Source organism: Sinocyclocheilus grahami, unplaced genomic scaffold (genome assembly GCF_001515645.1).
Source record: "Sinocyclocheilus grahami isolate Dianchi unplaced genomic scaffold, SAMN03320097.WGS_v1.1 scaffold110.1, whole genome shotgun sequence".
Lineage (NCBI taxonomy): Eukaryota > Metazoa > Chordata > Actinopteri > Cypriniformes > Cyprinidae > Sinocyclocheilus > Sinocyclocheilus grahami.
This window is the reverse complement of record NW_015505289.1, coordinates 1211069-1238648: the sequence shown is the minus strand read 5'-3', so window position 1 is coordinate 1238648 and position 27580 is coordinate 1211069. Positions and strand designations below refer to the sequence as shown.

General features: G+C 37.3%; 4 protein-coding genes across 4 annotated transcripts in view; all 4 read left to right on the top strand.

Moving 5' to 3' along the window:
* The first annotated feature begins 742 nt into the window (after positions 1-742).
* On the top strand, positions 743-15556 carry LOC107589005 (protein strawberry notch homolog 1-like). Its single transcript, XM_016277301.1, has 28 exons — positions 743-1073; positions 2116-2232; positions 3326-3427; positions 5344-5680; positions 8159-8197; positions 8340-8440; positions 8542-8638; positions 8831-8991; positions 9152-9285; positions 9379-9469; positions 9554-9715; positions 10553-10688; positions 10803-10908; positions 11016-11169; positions 11278-11460; positions 11552-11649; positions 12036-12181; positions 12343-12540; positions 13277-13453; positions 13603-13775; positions 13883-14014; positions 14100-14235; positions 14410-14522; positions 14607-14678; positions 14760-14859; positions 14960-15034; positions 15258-15278; positions 15552-15556. Exons 2-28 carry the CDS (start codon positions 2119-2121, stop codon positions 15554-15556), a joined length of 3363 nt encoding a protein of 1120 aa, XP_016132787.1. The 5' UTR covers positions 743-1073; positions 2116-2118.
* Positions 15557-15794: 238 nt separating this feature from the next.
* On the top strand, positions 15795-19625 carry LOC107589004 (protein strawberry notch homolog 1-like). Its single transcript, XM_016277300.1, has 5 exons — positions 15795-15908; positions 16035-16121; positions 16209-16429; positions 17087-17186; positions 18437-19625. Exons 1-5 carry the CDS (start codon positions 15795-15797, stop codon positions 18617-18619), a joined length of 705 nt encoding a protein of 234 aa, XP_016132786.1. The 3' UTR covers positions 18620-19625.
* A 1095-nt stretch (positions 19626-20720) lies between these two features.
* Positions 20721-23576, top strand: LOC107589022 (cyclin-dependent kinase 2-associated protein 1). The gene is made up of 4 exons (XM_016277317.1): positions 20721-20968; positions 21569-21660; positions 22665-22791; positions 22918-23576. The coding sequence occupies exons 1-4, from the start codon at positions 20914-20916 to the stop codon at positions 22983-22985; spliced, it is 342 nt and encodes a 113-aa protein (XP_016132803.1). The 5' UTR covers positions 20721-20913; the 3' UTR covers positions 22986-23576.
* A 1493-nt stretch (positions 23577-25069) lies between these two features.
* Positions 25070-27580, top strand: part of LOC107588933 (uncharacterized) — an 8522-nt gene continuing 6011 nt past the window's right edge. The window contains exons 1-2 of the mRNA XM_016277190.1: positions 25070-25273; positions 26836-27110. Coding sequence (XP_016132676.1) covers positions 25247-25273; positions 26836-27110 — 302 coding nt within the window. The 5' untranslated portion in view covers positions 25070-25246. The remainder of the gene's footprint in view (positions 25274-26835; positions 27111-27580) is intronic.

The window sequence follows — 27580 nt, the reverse complement described above, 5'->3', positions numbered from 1 at the left end:
TATATATATATAATACATCCTCAAAATAAATTCGAAGAGCTTTTAAAAAGGTAATAGTTTTTACAAATTTAAGGTGTTTTCTTTTATTTCTGTAGGAGTTTTAAGGTCAGTATTGCAAAATACAAAATACAATAATTGTTTTGTGATTCTATAGGAGCAGAAAGTAGAAGCCTTGCAAAATAACAATAAAAAATCAATATATGTATACCACGTATAATAAATAATAAAATAATATAAAACATAACATTAGCTTTTTAAATATTAATTATTTGTCATTAAAAAAATCCTAAAGGTCCTTAATAAATATCTTAAAAGGCTGAATTGAAAATTCAAAAACAAAACCTCAAAAACCTCAATGCTTTATAGACATATTTTATTTCACATGCTAACACAGGTATATTATGTCCATATAACACATAACAGTTTGAACTGTTGACGTTTTATACTTTTCACAAGTTTAGGGTGCTTTCTTCATCTCTCAAAGAGTTTTGAGGACACTATTAAAAATACAATACACAAAGATTTTTTTAACGATGTTCACATTTTGTGGATTTAATTGGTTGAAATAATTCATAGATTTAAATGTTCAATCTTCTGATATATTGGTTGCTTTCAACCTTTGTCAAACAACAGAGGTCAGACTCTTCTTTGACCTCACCAGTATGGCTTTGGCAATCTCATTCTGACTGTCATTGGAGGAAACTATTTCTACCGCGTCACTTCCTGAATGTGAGTCAGGGAGAGGTCACGTGACAAGGCTTCGGCGCTCTCCTTCTCCGACTACTTTTGATTTAAAAATATAATTAAGCATCTCGATTAATATGTACGGGCTCCAGTGTTTTCTGAAAGATGGTCGTTGGTCGGCTCTCGACCGATGCTCCGCGACGCGTCACGCGCGTCTCGTCGGGAACATTTTTGGACACGAAATCGACTGTTTTGTGGGCTGCAGCGTCACGTGACCCGCACGCGCCTCGGCTAAAGATGGCGCCCGGCGGTTAGAAAACAAGCAGCGCGAGCAGCGGCGACATCCTGCACTCCGCCGCGACGTTTGGGATCCATAGAAACCGAGTGGAGTAGGTGTTTGCCTCGCTGGACATCAGCTGTCCGACGGCGGGTTTGCGCTGTTTCCTGTCACGCTCACAGTTTTGGTCGGTTTAGGGCCGCTGTGCGAAAGAATACTGAGTTTTATTGCGTTTCGCGCGATTGCTGAGGGAGGCTGCTAACCTGAGGCGAGCCGTTAGCACACTTTTGACAAAGTCACTGACAGGAATTATTCGTTCAGATGTCACTTTTTGGCACTTATTGTGCTTGTCAGGGTCCTTTGGGTTTATTTAAACCCGGGTATAGCCTGTGTAACGAGCGGTTTGACTCCTCTTTTGATATTTAAAGTTGATTAAACGAATCGTCAGGAAAATTAGCTAGCAACTAACGTTACCGTCACCGAGACTGAGGTGTGTTTCAACATATTTTTGACTAGTGAGACTTTTTTTAATGTTAAAGCGTATTTATATTATACGCTAATGTTATAAAGTGTCTTTAAACCACGATCTGTTACTCGGGGAAGCATTTAAACGTCTCCGCTGAATATTTAGGACTCGAGAGCTGCACGTTTAGTGCACCGGCTGTCTTATGTTGTGTATTCACAACCACCAGATTACACGACAGGGTATCGTCGCTGTTTAATTTCAACATTTTGATCATTTCGGAAACCATTAGAGTGTTCTTTTGCTTTTAGTCTGGTTTCTGAACGTGTAAGCTGATTGATATTAAGATCCAGCATCAACGGCAGACCAGGAAGTATCTTGTTGGATCAGTTTTGTCAAACACGTGTGGAGGTGGATGTTGTGGTGAGCCGTTAGCAGCATTAGTTTAGCACGCTGTTATTATAACCAATTAGTGTTGTTTAGGTTTATATAATATGCGGTGTTCAGCAAAGGTCTAACATTAGTATCTTCCAACAGCATGTGATGGGAAAGATGTGATCTTTAGTTGGGGTTTTTGTCATTGTCTATAATAATGATGTGTGTAGTTTAAGAGGACGTTTACTTATGTCTGATGTTTGCAAAGCATAGTCTCTTTATGATTATTAATATTATGTTTTTCTCTGTCTTTTAGACAATGGATCCTGGACAAGATTTGCTTCTGGCTGCTCTTAGTGAAAGTGGAATCTGCCCTAATGATCTATTTGATGTTGATCCTCAGGACACACTTCCACTCCCTGCTTCACAACAGGTCATTTTAAACACATACATGCAACATGGTTTACTCGTTTTCACGCAGTTTAGTTTTTTCCCCCCTTAATTCAAAACCAAGTACTGTATCTGTGTACTAATAACACAGATTTCACAAATCCATTTGTTTACGATATCAAATAGTTTGGATATGTATCAGGTACAGTGCAGGTGAATTTTTCGTAAGGAATAAATCACTTAACTAAAGCTTTTAACTATACAGTGAACCCTTACAGTTGGTACGATAAGGTTAAAATTAACGTCCAAACTATTACATTTAATTGCCGTTTAGTTTCAGATACATAATTAACATCAAATAAAAACGGAGTTGTATACAGAGATTTCAACTGCACATAAGGCAGTTTTTATATACACTTCTTAATTATGTAAAAATAGTTTTACCTCAATTTGTTGTTGAAATATAAACATTTGAACTTGTTTTACTGGCAGATATATTCAAACCTACATTAAATATTGAAGAACATATAATGATTGTCATATTTTGCATATTTTTAGCAAAATGCTCCTCTCTTGAGTTATTTTTTTTAGCTAAGTAGTGAGCCATGGACATTGAATGGCTTTCCTGAGGTAAATGTAGCTTTGTGACACTTTTCCGTGGTTGAAACACTGGATTGAGTGATTACATATCTTCTGATGATCATTCATGTATATTTTGTGCCATAACTAGTAGTAAAGAGAAAGAGATGATCGGTTCACATGTTTCTTGAACTGAGGCGCTACAGCGATCTGTTACAACATATTAAAAAGCCCCAAAACCACATTTATTGTTTGAGTTTTGTGATAAAATTAACATAATTTAAAAGCTGAGATATCAAAAGCAACAAAGCACAAATCTTATTGCGCTTGCAAGATGTGAGGCTCGCTACAAATAACGTTTAGTGAAGTGTTGTTCACGCAACAATAGAAAACAGCATAGATTGGGATTTAAGAATCAATATTGGTTCATCAAAATGATAGGTAACCCAGACCTACTAAAAACAAAACTCAAAATTAAAAGCAATTTAAAAGCATTCTTTCTCAAAGTAGCACATTTGATTAACAAGTGATAATTGAGTCGTTCTTTTCCTTTTCAGTCAGTCTCATTAAATGCACTTGACATCGGTCTCCGTAATGAAGCTTCTGGAGTTGTCAGGGTTGAACCTGCAGTTCCACCTACTCCTACAGTCACAATCAGGGTAAGTGTTGCATGTAGCATCACTAACAGCTAGGGCTGTGCAAAAAAATCGCATGCGATTTTCATGCACATCTCGTCAGTAAAGACTCCGCTCCTTGCAGTTCCACCTACTCCTACAGTCACAATCAGGGTAAGTGTTGCATGTAGCATCACTAACAGCTAGGGCTGTGCAAAAAAAATCGCATGCGATTTTCATGCACATCTCGTCAGTAAAGACTCCGCTCCTGTGATTAGTAGTAAATCTCCAGCACGTGCTTTCAGATGGAGCGGCATTTACTACACAGAGCCGTAGTTCACTGACAAGCTACACAAAATCGCGTTCAAAATCGGCAATGAATTGCCTGTGATTCTGAAAAAAACTGTTTTTTTTTAAGTATGTAGTTATTATTAATTTTTAAGTTTAAATGTTAGTTATTTTGTAGTACACAAGGTAAACTAAAATGAAAAATTTTGCCGTGGCAACTGGCTAAAATACGTTTTTGTTTTTTCATTTTAAGTTAATGTCAATTGATTTTATTTAAAGTAAGGAAATGTTTGTTTTATGGTTTTAGTTGTAGTTTGCTTAAGTTAGCTATTATAACCTTCCAAGAATTGCCCACTTAGGCTGAAAGGCCTATATGTTTTAAGGCAACCAACCAGAGTTTTTGTTTTTAGTTGCCGTTTAGGACTGAGTTTATCTGTATTATTTTATACCCAATATACAGATTTTTCCACCGGAAATGTGTCTGAAAATAAAGCTCAATATACAGGTCTGCTCACTAACTTGCAACTGAGTGAATCAAACGGAACTGAATGTTTTTTTGAACAACAACAACAGAAAAACACTTTGCATTATTGACGGTGTTACCAGTGTTAAACCGCAACACCGGTTACATCACTTGCCCTCCACCATCTTTTTGATTTTTTTTTTTTTTTATAGTAATAAAAATCATTTAGTTCAGTTGGAGAACAGACACTACAATTAAAATCCGAATGCGGCTCCTCAATGCAGCGTGCCAAACAACAGTCGCATCACAGATCAGCAGCAGGAGTCAGATTTCATTTATCACGTGAGAGTGAGTCGAGCTGACTGGCAAGAAGAGTGAGGTGAGAAAGACGAGACGATGGCGGAAGATTTAGTTTTGAAACGAAATGCAAAAGCGCCTAGCTGTTTGGCAATATTTTAGATTTTGAAAAGACAGTTTACTCTTGCTTTTGTTTATCTAAGGTGATTTTAACATTCGTTTTGTTTATTTGGTTCCACAGTGTTTGCTGATTTTACTTTATTTAAACTTTGTAATTTATTTATTTTATTTATCAATGTGTATGCCGTGCATCCAAGCTTTCATTTTCGTTTTGCAAATAAACGTTTTATGTTTCTTATTTATTTGGTTCCACAGTTCCACAGTGTTTGCTGATTTTTATTTGTATATATATATTTAAACTTTAAGTTATTTATTTTATATTAGGCCTATAGCATGGTGTATTTTTATTCAGTTTGCTAACAAAAGTTTTGTTTAATATAAGTGAAAAAGTACCGTTTTGTTGTATCCATTCAAACAATTGATGCTGAATTGACGCTAATAAAGTGAAAGTAAACTGCGCACAGGCATTTACAAGCCATTTAAAAGTGAAGGAAAGCGAGGAAAAGAGGGAAAACCCCAACGAAGCCCACTCCCCCGGTGATACCGGTATTACTGGTGTTGTCACATGTCAATTAACCGGTGGGAAAATGTCACAACCCTAGTTTGCATTTATTTCTGGAAGTTGCATCCAATCAGATTGGAACTAGCCATTTCTTGCCTTTTATTCCGTGCAATATTATGTAGACAGTGAGTGAGTGAACTATAGGCGGTCGGTCTGTTTGAAGCTACTGCTTGTTTTAATATTTGGCTGTAAAGCTCAGAATTACACATTGATTCTGTGTCATCTGTGCAGGAGAAGCCTCAGCCCTCAACAACCACCTTCGTTTTAAATCAACTGAATCAGTTGCCATCGCTGGGTACAATTGTAGTGACCAAACCATCAGCCGGGACCACCTCCAGGCAGACCATCACAGTAACCAAGGTGGTACACACAAGTTCGACAGCACAACGGAGCTCTTTGTCCTCTCCCACCGTTTGCACTGTGGTCCCACCGAATAATGAGCAGATCAGATTGAAGGACCTTCTCAGAACCAGCAGCCTGAAGACAAACAGCCTTGGAGAGCTTATGAAGTTGAAGCCCCCACCTGACATAGCGCGACCTGTTGCTACGGCAACAGCCACAGGCACAAGTGAGTGCTGGCAGACGTGCTGGACCTCGAGCAATCCTAGATGTTTTTTTGCTTGTAAGGGTCTGTCGATGCATCTCTCGGCTTTGTGGCACTTTGCAGATCTAATGCTGAGTGCCAGTTTTCAAGTGCTACCTCCAGCTGTCAAAACGAAACCAATATGGGCTCAAACCACCTTTGGAGGCGTTAAAGGGTTAGTTCACCCAAAAATTAAAATTAGCCCATAAATTACTCGCCCTCAAGGGCTGTGCAATATATCGCAAATGTACATATCGCTACAGCTTGCAATATTTGGGGCCATGAACAAAAGACAAAGAGAAAATCACTCGCTGGTCTTACCTAAATAACTTTTGTAGCTTAAATAAGAATCAGTGTATTTTGAATTCAAAGAGGAAATACTAAGCAGTGTTTTATTTTTCCTTTTTATTATTCTGTTGCATGGGGACATAATTAAATTACTGATTATAATGACTTATACTGTCTTTTTATGCGTTGCATTGCATCGCGCCGCGTAAACATAAAACTCTGTCTGCATTTGTGATCGGAGAAACGACAAACAACAACTGCTACTCTACACTGCCCAAAACTCACGTTTGAAGTGGCAAATCATTTAAATGAAAACGTACTTATGTGGGTCAGAACTGCCGGCATTGTAGTCTTAACGTTACTCTCCCAGGATCAGTAAACAGTCCTCCATAAAATGTGCTGCACACATCTGGATATTCTGGAACAGTGTTGTATATACAACTTAAAGGGGTCATATGATGCTTTTTTTTAAAGATCATTATTTTGTGTATTTGGTGTAACCAGAATGTTGACATGCTTTAATGTTCAAAAAACACATTATTTTTCAAATACTGTACATTATTGTAGGTCCTCTATGCCCCGCCTCTTTCAAACGCTTAGTTTTTTTACAAAGTCTCTCCTTCCGACAAGCACAGTCTGCTCTGATTGGCCAGCTGACCCAGTGCATTGTGATTGGCCGAACACCGCAAGCACTCGTCGGAAATGTAACGTCCCTTACCATAATCACGAGCTTCATCTTTCAAAATAAATGTAAAGACAGAGCCCGAAAGGGGAACAAAGTCGCGTGACAGACACAGTGATGAAGCTGGTATGTGTTTGCAGTACACAAGCCACGGTTAAGACAGCTGACTCCATTGTGATGTTACCCTGTGTCTCTTGCTCTCTCTCTCGCATAGAAGTTCACAGAACTGACTCAGCAACAGCGGAGTAAAACTTTCATTTGAGCATGTGGCACTTTAAGCATTATCGTATCGCATTTTTCTTCAATATCGCACAGTCCTAAGTCATCCTAGGTGTATATGACTTTCTTCTTTCAGACGAATCCAGTCGGAGTTATATTAAAAATGGTCTTTGATCTTTCAAGCTGTTTAATCTCAGCGGGTGTTGCATGCATCAGTCCAAAAGAAGTTAAATAAAAAGTGCCCATTCATTAAAAAAAGTCTCACACGGCTCCGGGGGGTGAACAAAGGCCTCCTGTAGCGAATCGATGGGTTTTTGTAAGAAAAATATCCCTATTCAAAACATAATAATCACTTTAATGTAGCTTGCGCCTACAGTTGTACACAGAAGCAGCGAATGACGTATGAGGTCGGCTTTGCGCATGCGCCGCTCAGAAGTGACGAACGCGGAAGCGCAGGGGAGAGATCAAAACAAAACAACGGTCACTTTATTAGAAGTACAAAATGAGGATTTGTAAAGAAGAATGTCGGAGGATTTCGATATAAGCCAAGAGGAGACTGGTTTTACTTTGCTAAAGTAAGGAAACTTTGCTTCCTTTGCTACTGTTAACAAATGCTGGATGGGTGCTTTTTTATTTAACTTTTTTTTTTTGACTGATGCATGCAACAGCCGCTGAGTGGCATTAAGCAGAATCAGCCGGGACCAGAAAGTCATATACACCTAGGATGACTTGAGGGTGAGTAATTTATGGGCTAATTTTCATTTTTGGGTGAACTAACCCTTTAAAGCCGTTAAGATGCTCTTAAGAAATAGCAGACCTGTTTTTAGGTTTATCATTTTTAAAGAAACATCGATTTAGGCCATGTTCACAGTGCAGCTAAAGACAGTTGTCAATGCTTCAAACCAGTGTATCTTATTATAATAGTATTATTTATATACCAATAGTTTATTATTAGTATTTCAAATAAGCTTTTATGTTTTATTTTTCTAGTAATTTTGTGCTTTTCGCACTCACTTTTTTTTTTTTTTTCCCCAGGTAGTGTTTTTAGTGCATCAACTTTTCTCATTTTCATAGTTTTTCATCTATTTATTTCAGCTTTTATTTCAATTAACCAAATGTTTTTTAATAGCTTTATTTAATGATATTCCTAGTATTTATGGTGCACTTAAGAGTTTCCTTGTTAAAAATTTGAGCATTGACTAAAGGCTGTTTTGAGAGACTGTGTGGATGTAATCATGCTGTTTTTTCTTTAATGTCAGTGCTCTTCCTTTCAGAAATTATTTTGATCTCCACAAAGATGATGAACAGATCAGGTATGGGTAGGGTTTTAACTGCAGTGCACTGAGTCTGTTTTCACAGGTGCTTTCATGTTGTGGTGGGACCGTATCATTTCTGGCATGCTAATGTGGGTGTGTGTAAATATTTGTGAATATTTTTTGTCTCCGTTTTCTTCAGCGGAATTAAACAATGGCTTGAAAAAGGAAGTGTCCAGCAAAGATGTAGCAAGAATCTGGGTCAATGATGACATGAAAATGCGGAGCTTCTCACCTGTAAATGTAAGCTTATTTATTTGTATTTAAATGTGATGAGATAATCACTGAGGACTTTAGCTGTCATTTAAATTTTTTGGATTGTTTTTTTATTTATTTGAATGTAGAAATTGCCAGGAATGAAGGAGGAAGAGGAACCAGAGGAAGAGGAAGAGGAGGAGCTGGGTCATGCGGAGACATATGCTGAATACATGCCGATGAAACGTATGTATAATCATGTTATCACTGTCAGAGTCCTTAATTTAAGGGTTGTGCACAGCCAGTAATTTCATAGCTGTACATTAGATGTAATCTATGAAAAATACAGAATTATTATTAATATTAGTGCCAACTAAGCCGTTGTTTTTCACTCTGTTTTTGGCAAGTTTGTAAAGTTGATCTTCTCTCGTCTCTCAGTGAGAATTGGACTGCGGCACCCTGATCCTGTGGTGGAGACCAGCTCTCTGTCAAGTGTCAACCCGCCAGATGTGTGGTACAGACTTTCCATTGCAGAGGAGACCATAGATAGAGGCTGGTTATCTGCCCTACAGCTTGAGGCCATCACGTATGCTGCTCAGGTTTGGGCCTCTTTATATATACTAACCTTTAAAATGATATTACCATTTAGGAATCAGATTAGTTCATTTATGCAAGTCAAATCATAACATACTGTAATTTCTAAAATGGTGTACTGCAGTATTTCAGACCTGTCTCTTTCAATCGTGTCTCTTTGTACAGCAACATGAGACATTCCTACCAAATGGAGACAGAGCAGCGTACTTGATTGGAGATGGGGCCGGCGTTGGAAAGGGTAGAACTATTGCTGGAATCATATATGAAAATTATCTTCTTGGGAGGAAAAGATCCCTCTGGTAATCTCCTGTTTTCTTCTTTTTCAAAGCTGCTTTTTGGTGTGTAAATTGTACCATTATTCATGCCTTTTTTTCCACCACTGGTCTGTACAGGTTTAGTGTCTCAAATGACTTGAAATACGATGCAGAGAGGGACTTGAGAGACATCGGAGCAAAGAACATTCAGGTCTATTCGCTTAACAAGGTACATTAAGTGCTTCTTAGCCAACATGTGAGATGTTTGTGTATTTCGAGTAGGAAATACATTTTTCTAAATTCTCTCTTTCAGTTCAAATATGGAAAGATCTCATCGAAACACAATGGGAGTGTGAAAAAAGGTGTGATCTTTGCCACATACTCATCCTTGATTGGAGAGAGCCAGTCTGGGGGAAAGTACAAGACGAGATTCAAACAGTTACTACACTGGTGTGGAGATGACTTTGATGGTGTTGTATCCTTTCAAGTTAAAAGGAAGTAGTAGGAAGAAAGAAAGTCTGATACTGTCAATTTTATAACAAAATTCATACAATAAATTATGTTTTGATGCTCTTTGATGTGGCATTTCACCACTCCGTTCAAGCGGCAGTGTTTCAACTGTGAAAAGACATCAATAAAACAGGTTGTAAACAATGTCATGTAACATTACGTTAAGCCTAGGAAAAACATTCAATGTCTGCAGCTTGTTAGCTTAAAAAAAAGTAACTCTATAGAGGAGCATTTTGCAAAATATACGCACTAAACGTTTCTTTTTAACTTAACCTGTTGTCTTAATTACTTTGACACGTAACTTATATTTAATGTGTTTGTCAATGAATCTCTCATGAAAACAAGTTATTACAGCCACCGTTTATATTTCGGGAGCAAATTAATGTCAATAAAAAGTTAATAAAAATGACTTTATGGGCAATTTAAATGTTTATTTACAACTATTTGTTGATTTATTAGATGTTATTAATTGATTTTAAAAGAAAACATTTATTTTGGTTTTGATTTTCAGACTAAATTAAAAGTTTAATTTAGGTTTTGGTTAAAAAAATCAAAAACATTTCAGTTCATCATTAGTTGAGAACCCCCCCCCCAGATGTCGATAAATTCATGATTCTCATTTCCACAATTTTGGTACTACATCAATCTGACATCCCTAGAAGAACATTCTGTGCTCTAGAGTGGAAAAACAAGCATGTTTCATTGCATATTGACTGAACCGCAGTGAAGCGCTTAACATGGTGTGATTGTATTCAGCTCTCTAGTAACTATGGTGATTGATTCCCTTGACTGAGTATCTCAGATCATATTTGATGAGTGTCACAAAGCCAAAAATGTTTGCCCTATTGGGTCATCCAAGCCCACAAAGACCGGGCTAGCGGTTTTAGAGCTGCAGAACAAGCTGTCAAAAGCTCGGGTTGTGTACGCAAGTGCTACAGGTATGTGACTGTGGATGTTGTATTTTGGCCAACATGGATGCATTCATGTTTCTTTTCAAATATATTTATTTCAGTATTTTGCTACTTGTACATCTTTTGTTTGATTTTTTGTAGGAGCATCCGAGCCCCGCAATATGGCCTACATGAATCGCCTTGGGATCTGGGGGGAAGGAACTCCTTTTAAGGAATTTACAAATTTTATCCAAGCTGTTGAAAGAAGGTGAGTCGATCATATAAGAGTTTGTGTCCATATGACCTTGCTTTTTTGTACCAGCATGCATCCTCTCAATATTGAATGTAACCCTTTTTTTGGTTGACTTATTTTAGAGGTGTTGGTGCCATGGAGATTGTTGCCATGGATATGAAGCTGAGAGGAATGTACATTGCTCGACAGCTGAGCTTCACAGGCGTGACGTTTAAAATCGAAGAAGTTCCCTTAACGCTGAACTACATCAAGATGTACAACAAATCAGTTCGCTTGGTGCGTAAAATGCCAAAACTAAAACTGAACTTTTTTTTTTTGCCATTAGTATGTGTGATATTTAGAATCATTTAAATGATCATAGTCATTTATTTTGCAAACCTGCAGTGGGTAAGAGCAAGAGAGAAGTTCCAGCAAGCCGCTAACCTGATGGATGCAGAACAACGGATGAAAAAGTCCATGTGGGGTCAGTTCTGGTCCGCTCACCAGAGGTTCTTCAAGTACCTGTGCATTGCTTCCAAGGTTCGGAGAGTGGTGCAGCTGGCCAGAGAGGAGGTTAAAAATGGAAAGGTTAGATTGGACGTTCTTTTATTACAAAAAGCTTCCAGAGAGAAAGAATTGCAGTGATTTTGGTTGTGCTGGTCTGTAACCTTCTCTGTAGTGTGTGGTGATTGGTCTTCAATCAACTGGAGAGGCTCGAACCCTTGAGGCCTTAGAGGAGGGAGGAGGCGAGCTCAATGACTTTGTCTCCACTGCAAAGTGAGTGCAATAAATTTGCAGGAAATAGTTTTTATATTTTGAATATTTTGTCCTAAAATGAAAATTTGTTGAAAATGTTCTCTCCCTCTGGCCATTCAAGATTTAGATGAGTTTGTTTGTTCATCTGAACGGATTTGGAGAAATTACAGCAAAAATTAACTGCAGAGCATCCATTGGTGAGCAAGTGATGTAGTGCTAAATTTCTCCAAATCTGAACAAACTCATCATGGATGGCGAGTACATTTTTATTTTTAGGTGAACTATTCCTTAAAGAGAAATAATTCCTTTATAAATGCTTTAGTCTGTAGCAGATGATAATAATAGACAAAGTATCATTTTAAATGTTTTTTTTAACTGAAACTATCTATGCATTATTTTTTTTAAAGGGGTGTACTGCAGTCCCTGGTGGAGAAGCATTTTCCTGCACCAGACAGACAAAAACTCTTCAGTCTTTTAGGCATTGACCTAAGTGTGAAGGAAACGCCTTCACCTTCAGAAACCTCCACTGAGCAGAAAGGCAAAAAGCGAAGAGGTACTGTTCACATGCACATGAAAACCACAATAGCGATGCCTTATGTTTAGCAGCAGTTTCTACCCTGAAACTATGAGCACATTTCAATGGAGGAAGTAAAACCACTCTTGGGTTACTCAAATTGAAAATGAGTTATGACAGTTGGTGACTTGTGTTTGCAGGTCCAGAAACAAAGAAGCAAGTGAAGAAGGCTCGTAAATCTGGTGGTCTGTCTGGTACCAGCTCAGATGAGAGCAACTCTGACGATTCAGACAAAGATGTGGAAAGCGACGACAGCTTTAATTCGGTCAGCTCAGGGGAGGAGGATGAAGATGACTTCAACCCCTTTAAGGATGATTCCAGTGAGGATGAGGAAGATGGTGAGAATCTGTAGCAGTTGTTAATATTGTAAATTATTGCACCCAAGATAGTCAAGCCTCATTATTTATGTAGCACTTTATACAGTGGACCCTTTTCACAGACTCCGGTGACACAAAGTTATTAACATTGTAAGTTATAACACTACACTTTATTATATTACCTTAGCTTTAAATTACAGAAAACTAGTTAACTCTTCTGCACAAGTGTAATACGACAGCTGAGGGACTGATGGCAAATTTGATATCTTCATCTCTTTTGATCAATGTAATCAATCTCCATATTTTTCTCATCTTTTGTAAAGTCTTAAACATTATTGTGGATTTTTTTTTCTCCCCCCATTGGGGCAAATGGGAATGCAAACATTTTTATTTGTTGTAATTTCCATTCACCTCTATAGAAGTTTACCCAGCTATGACGGCTTGCACTTCTGAGAACCCTGGAAATGTAAAAGGGTCCATACAGATCGTTTCAAAGCAGTTTCACGTAAATAAAACCAGAACATTGTTAATGTTGCAGCTCAACAGAAGACAATACTGTCATTATTTAATCAGCGTTGATTCAGTTCCGTTCAATAACTGTCAATGGTGCAAAGTTCAACAGATATAAAATGAATCCAGTTTAGCAATAAGCAGCTCTACAGAAGACAATAGTGTCATTTATTCAGCTTAATTCAGTTCAGTGTTGATACCATAATAATTAGAAATATTCAAATGCTGCCAATTGTTTGAAACTTAGATCCGTGGCTCATCAGAAAAGACACTAAAAAGAGCAAAGACAAGAGGAACAAGAAGAAGAAAAAGAGCATTGATCCAGACTCTATTCAAAGTGCCTTGTTAGCCTCCGGGCTTGGAACAACCAGACCCACTTTTACAACCCCCACCATCAAACCTTCAAACAACACGGTTGCTGTAGGTATGTGACCAGTGAGCTCTTCACAATGTTTCTAGATGTTTATCACAGATAATTGCAGCTGAAAGTTGTTGATTAAAGCAGTATAATGAAGAAGGTCATTGTCCAGTGAATAATAATACCAATAGTCATACTAAATACTTTTTCTTAAGCCAAAAGTGAGCCAGAGGAGAGCAGTTGTGTGACCAGTCAGGATGCTGTTGAAGATGCCCAGCGGATGAAGAGGGACCTGCTGGAGCAACTGGAGCAGCTCGCAGAGAATCTGCCGCCTAATACACTCGACGAACTCATCGATGAGCTGGGAGGCCCTGATATTGTTGCAGAGGTTGGTCTGTTGGTAGAGATTATTTTTTAGAGCCGTCAGTTATTTTGTGTACACTGTATTTCATTAAAACGGTGCCATTTTTAATGTGCATGTCTTACACAATGCAGATGACTGGCCGCAAAGGCAGGGTAGTCAGCAATGATGATGGCACAATTTCCTATGAGTCTCGATCAGAGCTTGACGTTCCAGTTGAAATCTTAAACCTCACGGAGAAGCAGAGGTTCATGGATGGTGATAAGGTATGCTGTTTTGGTTTTACCCACATCTGTGTAATGTTTTGATGTTATGAACAGCATTTAAACAGTTCTGTGTTCACATTTGTAGAACATTGCAATTATCTCAGAGGCTGCCAGCTCTGGGATTTCACTTCAAGCCGACCGCAGAGTGAAGAACCAGAGGAGGAGGGTACACATGACATTAGAGCTGCCCTGGAGTGCTGACAGAGCTATTCAGCAGTTTGGTGGGTACATAGTATTTTGTTTATTTATTGCATCTTCATTATTATATTTTTGTATGTGTATAATATTATAAAAAGTATATTTAGTTCTAAATATTTTGAGTTAAATTAATAGTCTAATTGTATTCATTTATTTGTGTTGTCAGTTCACTAACTCTTTGGATTCTTTGCAAACAGGTCGAACACATCGATCCAACCAGGTCACAGCACCCGAGTATGTGTTTCTCATCTCTGAACTCGCTGGAGAGCAACGATTCGCTTCGATTGTTGCCAAACGACTAGAAAGCCTGGTAAGTCTCTCATGCACATGCTGCATGCTAATGGGGGTCAGTTTTAATTTTGCAAGCCTAATTGTGTTTGTCTTTCTCAAATAGGGGGCGTTAACGCATGGAGACAGAAGGGCCACGGAGACGAGAGATCTCAGCCGATTTAACTTTGACAACAAAGTAAGATTAGATTACACACACCGTCCGTATTAAATAGGGTTGTTGCTAGATAATGTACTGATGTCTTTTTCTCATCTACAGTACGGCAGAAACGCTCTGGAAATAGTTATGAAGTCTATTGTCAGTCTGGACTCTCCGTTAGTGTCTCCACCTGCTGACTTTGAGGGGGATTTCTTTAAAGGTACAGTTGATTGTTTTTAATAATAGGAAAAGAGTCACTTGAAAACCAAAAAATGTAACGATCTTAATGCTTTGAATTTTCTTTTTTTCTTTTTTTTCAGAAATCCGCAGTGGTTTAATTGGAGTGGGCCTGATAAATGTGGAGGATAGATCTGGTGTTCTCTTACTGGAAAAAGGTGAGTGATTTTCAATCAATTTTATTCTCAGCTTTTCTTTTCACATAATAATGTTCAGGGTGCCTGCTGGTTTTTAAGAAGTCTTCAAATTTCTTAAATTCGGTTTGATCAAATTTAAGGCTATAGGAAGTCTTAAAGGATTAGTTCACTTCCAGAATAAAAATTTCCTGATCATTTACTCACCCCCATGTCATCCAAGATGTTCATGTCTTTCTGTCTTCAGTCACAAAGAAACCAGGATTTTTCTCTATATAATGGACTTCAATGGGTTGAGGGTCCAAATTGCAGCTTCAAAGGGCTCTACACGATCTCAGCTGACATTTTCTGTCATTTCTGTCATTTTCTAAAAAAATAAATAAAAATGTTTAAAAAATTTTACCACGAATGCAAGTCTCCAGTAATCGGGCACTGTTTGACAGGCTTTTTAGTGTGTGTGCGCTTCAGGTGTACACGCTGAGAAAAAGCATGTCACAACGAAATGTTTAAATTAAAAGTTTAACCTACTTTGTCGACCAAGGTTGAAATTTCTCTGACCACACCGGCAATAATGGATATTAAAAATAACATACCACATACAGAGAGAAACTTAAACTTCTACCATATTGTTTTTATTTAATATGTCCATATGCATTGGGGAAATATGAACTTCTATAAATATTCTTTTGTGCCTTAGGCATTGCATATTTTAATGGGATTTTAATGTAATAAACACCATTTTAGACTCCAAGATTAGCTCATTTTGTTCACAATTTCAGTTAAAATGTATATTTTCTTTGCAGATTTGGGCTCTGGAGATGAAAAAGTGAAGAAAGTTGATGTAAAGAAATTCTTGACACCAGGATATTCCACCTCGGGCCATGTGGAGCTCTATACAGTATGTATATCCATACTGAGAAACTAAAATAGGTGTCCATGTTTATGAGCACCATTGTGATTGCATTATTAGTGTTAATGTCATAATTGGTTAATGGCTAAAAAGAAGTTGTTTCTGTGTGTTCAGGTGAGTGTGGAACGGGGAATGTCATGGGAGGATGCCACCCACATCTGGGCCGACCAGAATGGACCGGATGATGGCTTTTACGTACAGGTGAACAAGCTTTTTGTTTCCCCTTTCTGCACTCTACTTCCAATTAATTCTACGACTGAAACTACCAGCATTCTGTTTCATCTCAAGGTGCGAAATAACAAGAAAATCTCCATCCTGGTAAAGGAGGTCAATCCCAGAAAGAGACTCTTTATGGTGTACAGACCAAATATAGGAAAACAAGTTAAACTGGAGACCTATGCAGACATCAAGAAGAGAAGTAAAAAGGTATTACATTACTGCAGTTTTATTAAGGTTTTTGGTTTATCATTGGGGTCAAATTTACCAGCCATGAATCTTTTTAATCAGCCGTATATATGTGTATTGCATTAGTTCAGTCAGTAATTTTATCGACAAACCGCACTGGTTATTTAGGGGAAAATATCCAGGTTTTGCCTTTTTCATAATTGCTAAAGGTAATGACTGAAGAATAGTTTGATTGTATTAAATCAAAAATCCAAAAAAATAAAAATGCATAACTTTTTTTTTTTTTTTTTTCTTTTTTCCAGAATGTTAAAAGTTTTAAAGTTTCAGTTGATTTGGACATGCTTTTTTTGATTATTAAAATTTAACAACCATTCAAATGGAATCCAGATAAATAAAAACTGAAGACCGAGAACTTTGGAAAAATAAAACGGAATTAAAAAATAACTTGAATCCATATGGATATAATAAATTGCAGAAACTCGTTTTCTTTTTTCTTCTCAGGTCTGATCATTCCTACCAACTGCGTGTCGCCCCTGATCAACATTCTGTCGTCATCGGATCAGTCTCAGCAGCTGGCTGTGCAGCAGCAGCAAATGTGGCAGCAACTCCATCCGCAGAGCATCAGCCACACCGTCAACACATAGCGTGACACAAACACCCCTCACTTTCGGGCAGATGCGGCATCGTAAGCCAGCCAGCCACCCTTCCTCTCCCGGCACACCATGAGGAAGACAGTGCTTGTGTCGTATTTAATATTTCAGGGTTCGTGTCCAAAGAGGACTCATTGCCAAAGCAGCTATAGAATCAGAGCTCTGTGCGTCAGGAAACAGCACTGAGAGGGGCGAAACTGGACGATATTTGGTCAGTCTGTTGCCTTTTCACAACCTCCAGTCTGCTAAATCATGGCCTGTGCTTTCCATCGACATAAGTGGCTTTATGAAGTCACATACACTACGTTGTACACAGGACAGCGCTCAGGGGTTACTCACAATCTAGTTTCTTTTCCATTTCTATTTTTTCGTCTCGCACGGCCGCCATCTGTCCCCACCTTCAGCCTTCTGACCCAGCATGTCTTGGGCATGACGCTGCTTGTTTACCACTTAATACAGAACCTGATTTAAAAGCAGGAATGCGATGGGTGTAAGCGGCGCAAACCCAACCCTAAAGACCTTATCGAGACGTTGCATGGTTTGACGAACCCTTTGGATTTTTAGTTTACGGAAGCGGGTCAGCAGGTTTTCACTGCTTTCCAGTGTTTCAGTTTGAGTGTGATTTGTAAACTGGAGTGTCCTCTACAAAAGGCCACATCAATCAATGCTTTTGCTCAATTTTTCTATTTCTTGCTTTTAATAATTTGCCGTCACTCTTGTTATTGGGGACAAAGAGCTCCCGAACCTCATTTCTGCTGTAAATGCTGGACTTTGACACATGCTCGGTCTCTCTACTATATCTCGATGTATAGTTGCATATCTCAAATGTCATGTTTTTGCTGAATTGTAGATGTAGCAGCAATCTAAAGACAATGTCATTCATCCTTGCACGAGTTGCACTACTGATGGATCTGTTGTACAAAGAATCTATGGAAAACTTTAACTGATCGCAAGATCTCTACTCTTGCATTTGACCAATAAATCTTGTGGATTACCTCGATTTCAAAATGTCTTCACTTCAAGGAACCACTTTTTTCTATTCATAATGTGTATTTAACTTTATTTTTGTATCAGCGTGGTACGGTTTGAACAAGAAGGAAACTGTAGTAGGTACACCTGAAGTCTTTTATTTTCAGTATTCGGTGCGTTTCGAAGTAAAAGTATAAAGGTAATTCTCAAAGTCGGATGAGTTTCATAAAATAACATTTATTTCAGTGTACAGATTATTTCAGTATAAATTATGTACAAAGCTTTAAAATAAGAATCCACCTTAAATCTAATTAAACATGATTCGTTCTCGACTCAACTCTTTTGGAATCTTATCTTGGCTCGATTTAAATATTTAGTTCCAATATTAAAATTTAACAACCATTCAAATGGAATCCAGATAAATAAAAACTGAAGACCGAGAACTTTGGAAAAATAAAACGGAATTAAAAAATAACTTGAATCCATATGGATATAATAAATTGCAGAAACTCGTTTTCTTTTTTCTTCTCAGGTCTGATCATTCCTACCAACTGCGTGTCGCCCCTGATCAACATTCTGTCGTCATCGGATCAGTCTCAGCAGCTGGCTGTGCAGCAGCAGCAAATGTGGCAGCAACTCCATCCGCAGAGCATCAGCCACACCGTCAACACATAGCGTGACACAAACACCCCTCACTTTCGGGCAGATGCGGCATCGTAAGCCAGCCAGCCACCCTTCCTCTCCCGGCACACCATGAGGAAGACAGTGCTTGTGTCGTATTTAATATTTCAGGGTTCGTGTCCAAAGAGGACTCATTGCCAAAGCAGCTATAGAATCAGAGCTCTGTGCGTCAGGAAACAGCACTGAGAGGGGCGAAACTGGACGATATTTGGTCAGTCTGTTGCCTTTTCACAACCTCCAGTCTGCTAAATCATGGCCTGTGCTTTCCATCGACATAAGTGGCTTTATGAAGTCACATACACTACGTTGTACACAGGACAGCGCTCAGGGGTTACTCACAATCTAGTTTCTTTTCCATTTCTATTTTTTCGTCTCGCACGGCCGCCATCTGTCCCCACCTTCAGCCTTCTGACCCAGCATGTCTTGGGCATGACGCTGCTTGTTTACCACTTAATACAGAACCTGATTTAAAAGCAGGAATGCGATGGGTGTAAGCGGCGCAAACCCAACCCTAAAGACCTTATCGAGACGTTGCATGGTTTGACGAACCCTTTGGATTTTTAGTTTACGGAAGCGGGTCAGCAGGTTTTCACTGCTTTCCAGTGTTTCAGTTTGAGTGTGATTTGTAAACTGGAGTGTCCTCTACAAAAGGCCACATCAATCAATGCTTTTGCTCAATTTTTCTATTTCTTGCTTTTAATAATTTGCCGTCACTCTTGTTATTGGGGACAAAGAGCTCCCGAACCTCATTTCTGCTGTAAATGCTGGACTTTGACACATGCTCGGTCTCTCTACTATATCTCGATGTATAGTTGCATATCTCAAATGTCATGTTTTTGCTGAATTGTAGATGTAGCAGCAATCTAAAGACAATGTCATTCATCCTTGCACGAGTTGCACTACTGATGGATCTGTTGTACAAAGAATCTATGGAAAACTTTAACTGATCGCAAGATCTCTACTCTTGCATTTGACCAATAAATCTTGTGGATTACCTCGATTTCAAAATGTCTTCACTTCAAGGAACCACTTTTTTCTATTCATAATGTGTATTTAACTTTATTTTTGTATCAGCGTGGTACGGTTTGAACAAGAAGGAAACTGTAGTAGGTACACCTGAAGTCTTTTATTTTCAGTATTCGGTGCGTTTCGAAGTAAAAGTATAAAGGTAATTCTCAAAGTCGGATGAGTTTCATAAAATATGCTGTAAATGCTGGACTTTGACACATGCTCGGTCTCTCTACTATATCTCGATGTATAGTTGCATATCTCAAATGTCATGTTTTTGCTGAATTGTAGATGTAGCAGCAATCTAAAGACAATGTCATTCATCCTTGCACGAGTTGCACTACTGATGGATCTGTTGTACAAAGAATCTATGGAAAACTTTAACTGATCGCAAGATCTCTACTCTTGCATTTGACCAATAAATCTTGTGGATTACCTCGATTTCAAAATGTCTTCACTTCAAGGAACCACTTTTTTCTATTCATAATGTGTATTTAACTTTATTTTTGTATCGGCGTGGTACGGTTTGAACAAGAAGGAAACTGTAGTAGGTACACCTGAAGTCTTTTATTTTCAGTATTCGGTGCGTTTCGAAGTATAAAGGTAATTCTCAAAGTCGGATGAGTTTCATAAAATAACATTTATTTCAGTGTACAGATTATTTCAGTATAAATTATGTACAAAGCTTTAAAATAAGAATCCACCTTAAATCTAATTAAACATGATTCGTTCTCGACTCAACTCTTTTGGAATCTTATCTTGGCTCGATTTAAATATTTAGTTCCAAAATTGCAAATGTTACATCTTGGAAAAATTCAAATTAAAAAATGAATCAGATTGTGTTCCATTGCAAAAAAATATTTATTTCTCTTTCCAACTTTTTTTTTATTTTTATATATATATATATATATATATATATATACACACACAAGTAAAAAAGTTTTTCTAAAAAGAAAAGAAAAAAAACCTTACAAGTAAAATCTATTAAAAAGATTTAAATCCTCGTGTTAACGAGCAGTATTTAAAAAAAAAAAAAATTTTTTTTTAATGATTTTGTAACCTCTCCAGTTGTGACTGTGATGATAGACAACGCTGGTTGTTTTTTCATTAATTCAGTGTTAATTGTCAGTTCTTTGTGATGATGGACAGCAGTGTGGGTGTCATGAGGAGTGACGCGGCCATATTTGCCGGTGCTCCGCTGTAAACAAAAAGTGTCTGAGACGGACGCTCCGCTGATTTTAGGGACAATTTTATTTCTCTCATTTATTATCTCTTCAGGTATGTCTTACAAACCCAATCTCCACCAACACCTTCCGGGAACTTCTGGGAACCAAGGTATGCCGAAAAAGCGTGGAAAACTCTTGGTCTTGAGTGTATTTGGTCGAATGCAAGAATCAGCGTGAGAAAGAATACCTGGGGAAAAGCCGTGTGTAGTTTTTGTCCAGTCTGATCGCTACAGGGTCAGATCCTTCACATCCGCCATTATTACTAGTGCAAAAAACGCATTCCTCGCCTTCGCTAGAGCTAAATATCGGCGTGAGGTGTATGTTCGGGTTCTTCCCGAAGGGTCCGCGTCGCGCAGTGGCCGGATGGGTTTGCGTGGAGGCCGCTAGATTGTGATAAAAATGAATCCTTTTAGCGGCTAAGATCAAGCCCGCGCCGTTTCCTCCATGATTGTCTCTCGGGCTGTTGATTGATCGGATTCAGACGTGCAGTTTTTTTATTGCGCTTTGGGGACACCTAGTGGTGGAGGGTGGTATTGCATAGAACGAAGGCCGGGGCTAGTTGTCACAAGGGTTATATCACAGTTACTGTGAGGCTTTGAGACAAAAGATCAGTTACACAAATGCACGTCTATCTTGAAATAATGGCATATGTGTTTATGTAAATAAGTTGTTGCTTCGTACAGTTAATGATGTGTTTTGTTTTAACAAGGAAACATTCCCTCTCCATCTTCCATGGTAACAATACATTCATACAAGCCCATGCTAAATGACTTTGGGCCGCCCTCGTTGGGATTCCTACAGGTAGGTTTCATGTTCCTATAACACTAAAACAAAACCAACAAACAAATTGTTACTTGAAATGAAATATAATACCACATTTTATTTCAGCTTGTTGCCAAGGCAAAGTTTCTCGTTTTCATTTAGATTAACTTGATGTACTAAAACAACAAAAACTAAAACTGCAATAAAGACTATCTAATAAACCCCCCAAAAATGCACAACGAAATTACTAAAACTTTCAATTACCACGAAAACAGAAACCATTACAAGTAATAAGTTATCATTTAAAATATCCAGTTATTTTAATGGAAGTTATACTTATTTAAAATGAAAACAAAAGCTATGTAGACATATCTTTTTAAAAAAAACAACTAATAAAAATAAAGCAACAAAATACTAAAACCTAAACTAAAATGAAAACGGAAAACATTAAAAGTAAAAACACTCAACATTAATTAAAACTCTTCATTTAGTCTCACTTGATGTGAAAAAATAACAACTAAAATTGAAATAAAAACTATAAAGACATTTAGAAAAAGCAAACTGATAAAAATGACTATTACTAAAACTTTATGAAAACGGAAAATATAAAAGTAAAAGCAAATTCAAAATATTAATTAAAATTACATTGTTTAACTAAAATAACTAAAGCTATATAAAAACTACATAGACGTATTAAATGACAACAACATTACTAAAACCTTAACTAAAATTAAAAATTAAATGGAAAAAAGGAAATTCAAAAATATGAATAAAAATATAATCGCTTAGTTTAACTTGATATACTAAAACAACAAAACTAAAAACAATAGAAATATATAAAAAACTAATAAAAAATTAGAAACACAACAAAATTACAAAAATAAGTCAATATAAAATGGAAACTATTGAAAGTAAAAACTAATTTGAAATATTAATAAAAGCTATAATAGTCTCTGATACTAAAATAACAGGTTTGATACTCTTAATTGTTTACACTTTAAAGTTGATTAAAAATGTTCCTCTGTCTCTTATATCATGTCTAGGGTCCAAATGGGAACCAAGTACCTCAGAGTAAATATGCTGAACTCCTCGCCATCATTGAAGAACTTGGGAAAGAAATAAGGCCAACATATGCAGGGAGTAAAAGTGCCATGGAGCGACTTAAAAGAGGTTTGTGGACATGATCAAAGACTAAATATATAAATCTGCTTCTAAATGTCATTGTTTAATTAAATGCACTCATGTTAAACGCAAATATTGTGTCATGGAAACTGATTTTTTTCATGTTTTTTGTAGGTATCATTCATGCCAGAGGGCTTGTTCGGGAGTGTCTGGCAGAGACAGAGAGAAACGCCAGATCCTAGCGCCTCCTTCACCATTCTCTCCATACGGCTGAAAGAACTGTGTCACACGGGAATCATGCATGCCTTTCCTTTGAGGGGATAAAACAATCAAAAGACGGAGCATTTATGTTACGAGTTTTGCTTTTCATCTGCGGTTTGGAGGGAATAAGGCACCATTCAGAGAATATATCTTCTGATTTACAAATGCAAGAGATCCGGAACTGTTGCCATTTGAGGTTTTTTATATATTTCATGTTCTTTGACCACATAGTATCTTTAAGAACAAATGAGCAAAAATGCATGCAACCGGATGAAAGGTCCCACATTAGAATCTGCATGGCTTTTACAGGTTAGACTAGGTTTGTGCTTTTAGAATTAGGTCTCAGGATAAGGTATTAAGTCTTTTTTTCTTTGGACGCACTAATGGATAGGCGAGTTTTCTTTTAATCGAGGAGATACTGAAAGTATTATAGTGATGCCATTACTTTCTTTCTGTCTTTAATTGTATTTATTACCTTGTGTAATACAATGTATTTTCATGTAAAGACAAAAAAGGTCACTCTTTGGAATTTTGTATATCTGTCAATAAATATGACATTCATTGTGTATGAAGCACTTTTGTTTATTGTATTGCAGTATTGATATCCTTACATGAATTTACCACAGTAACAATATTTTCCAGCAGAAAATCAGACTTGTACAGTCATTAATACAGTCAAACTGGTAACCTGGTTTGATGAGCCATCAAAACCAAACACTAAATAAATACATTAAAAAAAAAGATTCTTATCTTTTTGAAGAAGCCATTTTTGGTTACACTTTACTTGAAGGGGTGTGCATAAGACTGACATGACACCTTCATAATCATGACATGACACATGAATATGAAGGAGGTTTTATGCATGTTTATGACAACTGTCATTAAGTGTCATTCGCTCAGTTATGTCATTTTTAATGCAAAGATGACATTGTTTGAGATGTCTTTGTTATGGGCTATGGTTAGGGGTAGGGGTAGGTTAGGGTTAGGTCAAACAATGTCATATTTGCATTAAAAATTACATAACTGAGCGAATGACACTTAATGACAGTTGTCATAAACATGCATAAAACCTCCTTCATATTCATGTGTCATGTCATGATTATGAAGGTGTCATGTCAGTCTTATGCACACCCCTTCAAGTAAAGTGTTACCCCATTTTTATTCTTTATGAAAATGTGATTACCATGTTAATTATTTAAGGCTATATTGTGTAATAATAGCTTTGCATGTTTTAAAATAATGCCAGAATATAGTACATAACCGCAAATGAACTAATTGACTTTTGTAAATTGCTTAATGCCTTGTGAACTCACTTTTAACCCCAAGTAAAAAAAAATAAGAAGAAATTATAAGATTTATATTTATAACAATTATAATTTTAAGAAGATTAAGCATGTTTTAGGTCCACGGGAAATGGTTTTACTAAATTCATCTTATTGTAATGTACGGTGTAATTTCAGAGTGTTTTTTAAAAATTATAATCATTCTCAAAAAGTGATTTTCACGAATGCAATAATGCAGTAATTTATTAATGCATTTAGTAATGTATTAGTGCAATACAAAATCATACATATTACTATATTGTTTAATGTTTTTTTTTTTTACGTTATGCTAATGGCATTTTTGTGTTAAAAAAATAATACTTATTACATTTGGTCCCCAAATCCTTAATTTATTTTAAGGAAAATATATCTTTCTTTTTTTTCGACATTTTCATCTTTCATTTAATTTCTTTTAATTTCTTTCTAAAACTGAAATTCAACCCAGGCATTTCCTTTTATTATTATTATTATTATTATTATTAACTTTTTTTATTCATGTTTTTTCCCCATGAAAATATCTTACAGGTGAAATTCACCGACTTCGCGCACACAAGCCGACTGCGGCGGGGTTACAGTAAAGAGAGCCAATCAGAACCCCTAGTGTGCTCTTAAACTGCGCAGAATCCCGAGAAGGAACCAATCACAGAGCCTTAAGTGACGTTGACTATTTGCGCTGGCCAATCAAGTGACGCCTTTCGAACTCATTCGACCAATGGCGTTTCGCGGCGCAGTGTGTCGTCGCTGGTTAGAACGCTAGAAGGTTGAGCGAGAAGCGGTCAGTGACAGATGAAGAGACAGAGAGAGCTCTCAAAATGGGAGAACAAGCGGGGTTAAAGAGTAACAAGTAAGTGACACGGTACTTGTGAGTTACTGTGCCGGTACATGTGTTTGGAGGCTCGCGGGATGCAGCTGCAGAGGTGATGCGCGGCTGCTCGAGCGAACAGGAAGTGAGTCTGTGTGTGTTTCGCTGCATGTCCATCTATGAGCTGCTTGGCATCTTTCAGAATAACTCCCAGCAGCTTTGTGTTGTTTATTGATCTGACGACTTAATGTGTGTGCTTCTGGCTTTGTCTGCTCTTGTAACTTGCTGTTCATCTCCATCCAAGTTCATAGCAATGAATGACATTTGTTGTGAGCAGTGTTGGGGAGTAACGAGTTAACGTTACATGTAACGGAATTAAGTAATCTAATTACAAAATAAATGCAACTGTAATCTGTTGCAGTTACTGAGAATTAAAAAATTTTTTTAAATTACAGTTACTTATGAACATGTTAAAGATTACAAAGATCACACACACATACAGATCTGGTTCATTTCTTTCCCAAATTGCACTGACTGCATTAAAATATGAGACTAATGTTTCAGGACACAGAATAGGATGCATGCTTATTTGATAACTGTTTCATTTATTATTTGGGTTTGTGTATATGCTTTATTGTTAGATGCCAGTGTGTGCTGTTACAGCTGTGCAAAGATTTGATTTCAAAAGTAGTATCATAACTATTCAACAATATCTTAATATTATTATTTTAAATCTGTATTTAACCTCCGAGCGATCTCGGAGTAAAAAGAGGTGATTAAGTCTGATTTTGTGGTGGCTGTGCTTTAACATTAATTAAATTATTATAATCTTAATTCAAGTGAAGAAGGGTTTTGACAGTCTGACAGTAATCGGTGTTGTTGAGCACTGCTTTAAATGCTTCAAAATGATTAACAGTTGAAAACATTAGATTGTAATGTAGAAAAGCAATCAAATGTAATCAGTTACATTACTTTAATAAAGTAACTTAAATAGTTGCACTACTTATTACATTTTAAATAGGGTAACTTGTAATCAATAACAACATAAAGACCGTATATTTTTTATATTTATTTAATGGCATCTTTTTTTTATGACTGAAGGCGAGTATCACTGATACAATACTACTGGTGTCTCTATGAAACAGTTTTTTTTCTTTCTAGTATTGAACCATTGACTATAGCCATTCAGCATTACAGTATAATTGAGAGCTATCAGTTTGAACATTTATTAGACTTTAAAAAAATAACAACTTCTAATTTGAGTGAACTTGAAACAATCTTCACATAAACCCATTATAATAAATGTCATATTTACCTGTGCCCTTCAGCAAGTAAGAAATATACAGAAATTGAATAAAGTTATCAAACACTAAATTCTAAATTAAATATAGATGAATCCTTACAGCTACAAAAGTTATTGATTTCCTTTTAGTATTTTTAATAATTACTTATGTTTTTTTTGCAATTGACTTATTTAATATGAGCTGAAAAATATATGCATAGGTAAAAAATTCTGAACGTAAATATTGATTTTATTTTCTTGGATAGGTGGCTTATTTGTTACAAATCTGGTTTGATAATTGAAATGTTGCAGGTTTGAGTCCTAGTTGCTTTGGATAAGTGTTTACTTTTATGAAATATTTGTTGGTTTGTTGTAGATCCTGTTACACTGTGTTGTCCTCTGCTTTTCTTCATTATTTTAAACAGCGCTCACTCTCGGTCTCTCGCCACGGCTGTTTAAGCATGTCCACAGATGACAGCATCTCTGAGGACGTTTCCAGCTCTGTGGCCTTGAGCCACGATCAGATCAGTGCCAATGGCGGGAAGGAGAGCGAGGCGTCCATCGTCTCCTCTGAGGACACCGTATCGGGACTCCCCGAAGAGGAGCGCTCCGCGTCCCGCCCCGAGGGCTTCCTTCAGACCACAGAAGGGGAAAACAGACCCTCCACCACACCAGCATGCAACATTACTAACAAAATAAGGTCAGTTTTCTCATGTGATATCTCATGTGTCTTCACAAAGAGGCTGTCAATAAGCTGCTTTAAAGGGGTCATATGATGCGATTTAAATTTTTCCTTTCTCTTTGGAGTGTTACAAGCTCTTGGTGCATGAAGAAGATCTGTAAAGTTGCAAAGACTGAAGTCTCAAATCCAAAGAGATATTCTTTATAAAAGTTAAGAGTCAGCCACGCCTACCTAAAACGGCTCGTTCTAACACGCCCCCACATGTCTACATCACTATGTGGGAAGATTTGCATAAAGCCGCCCAAATGTTCACGCAAAGAAAAAAGGCTTAATAACTTTTATTCTCGCTGTAGTATTGTTGCTCCCGCAGCCGCCATGTCGTGAAGGCACTGTGTGCTTCGTTGTGAAAGCGAAACTACTTTGTTTGGTCTTCCAAAAGAGGACGATATCTGCTTCGTCATGCCTGGAGCTGATCCGTGCTGGTCGCT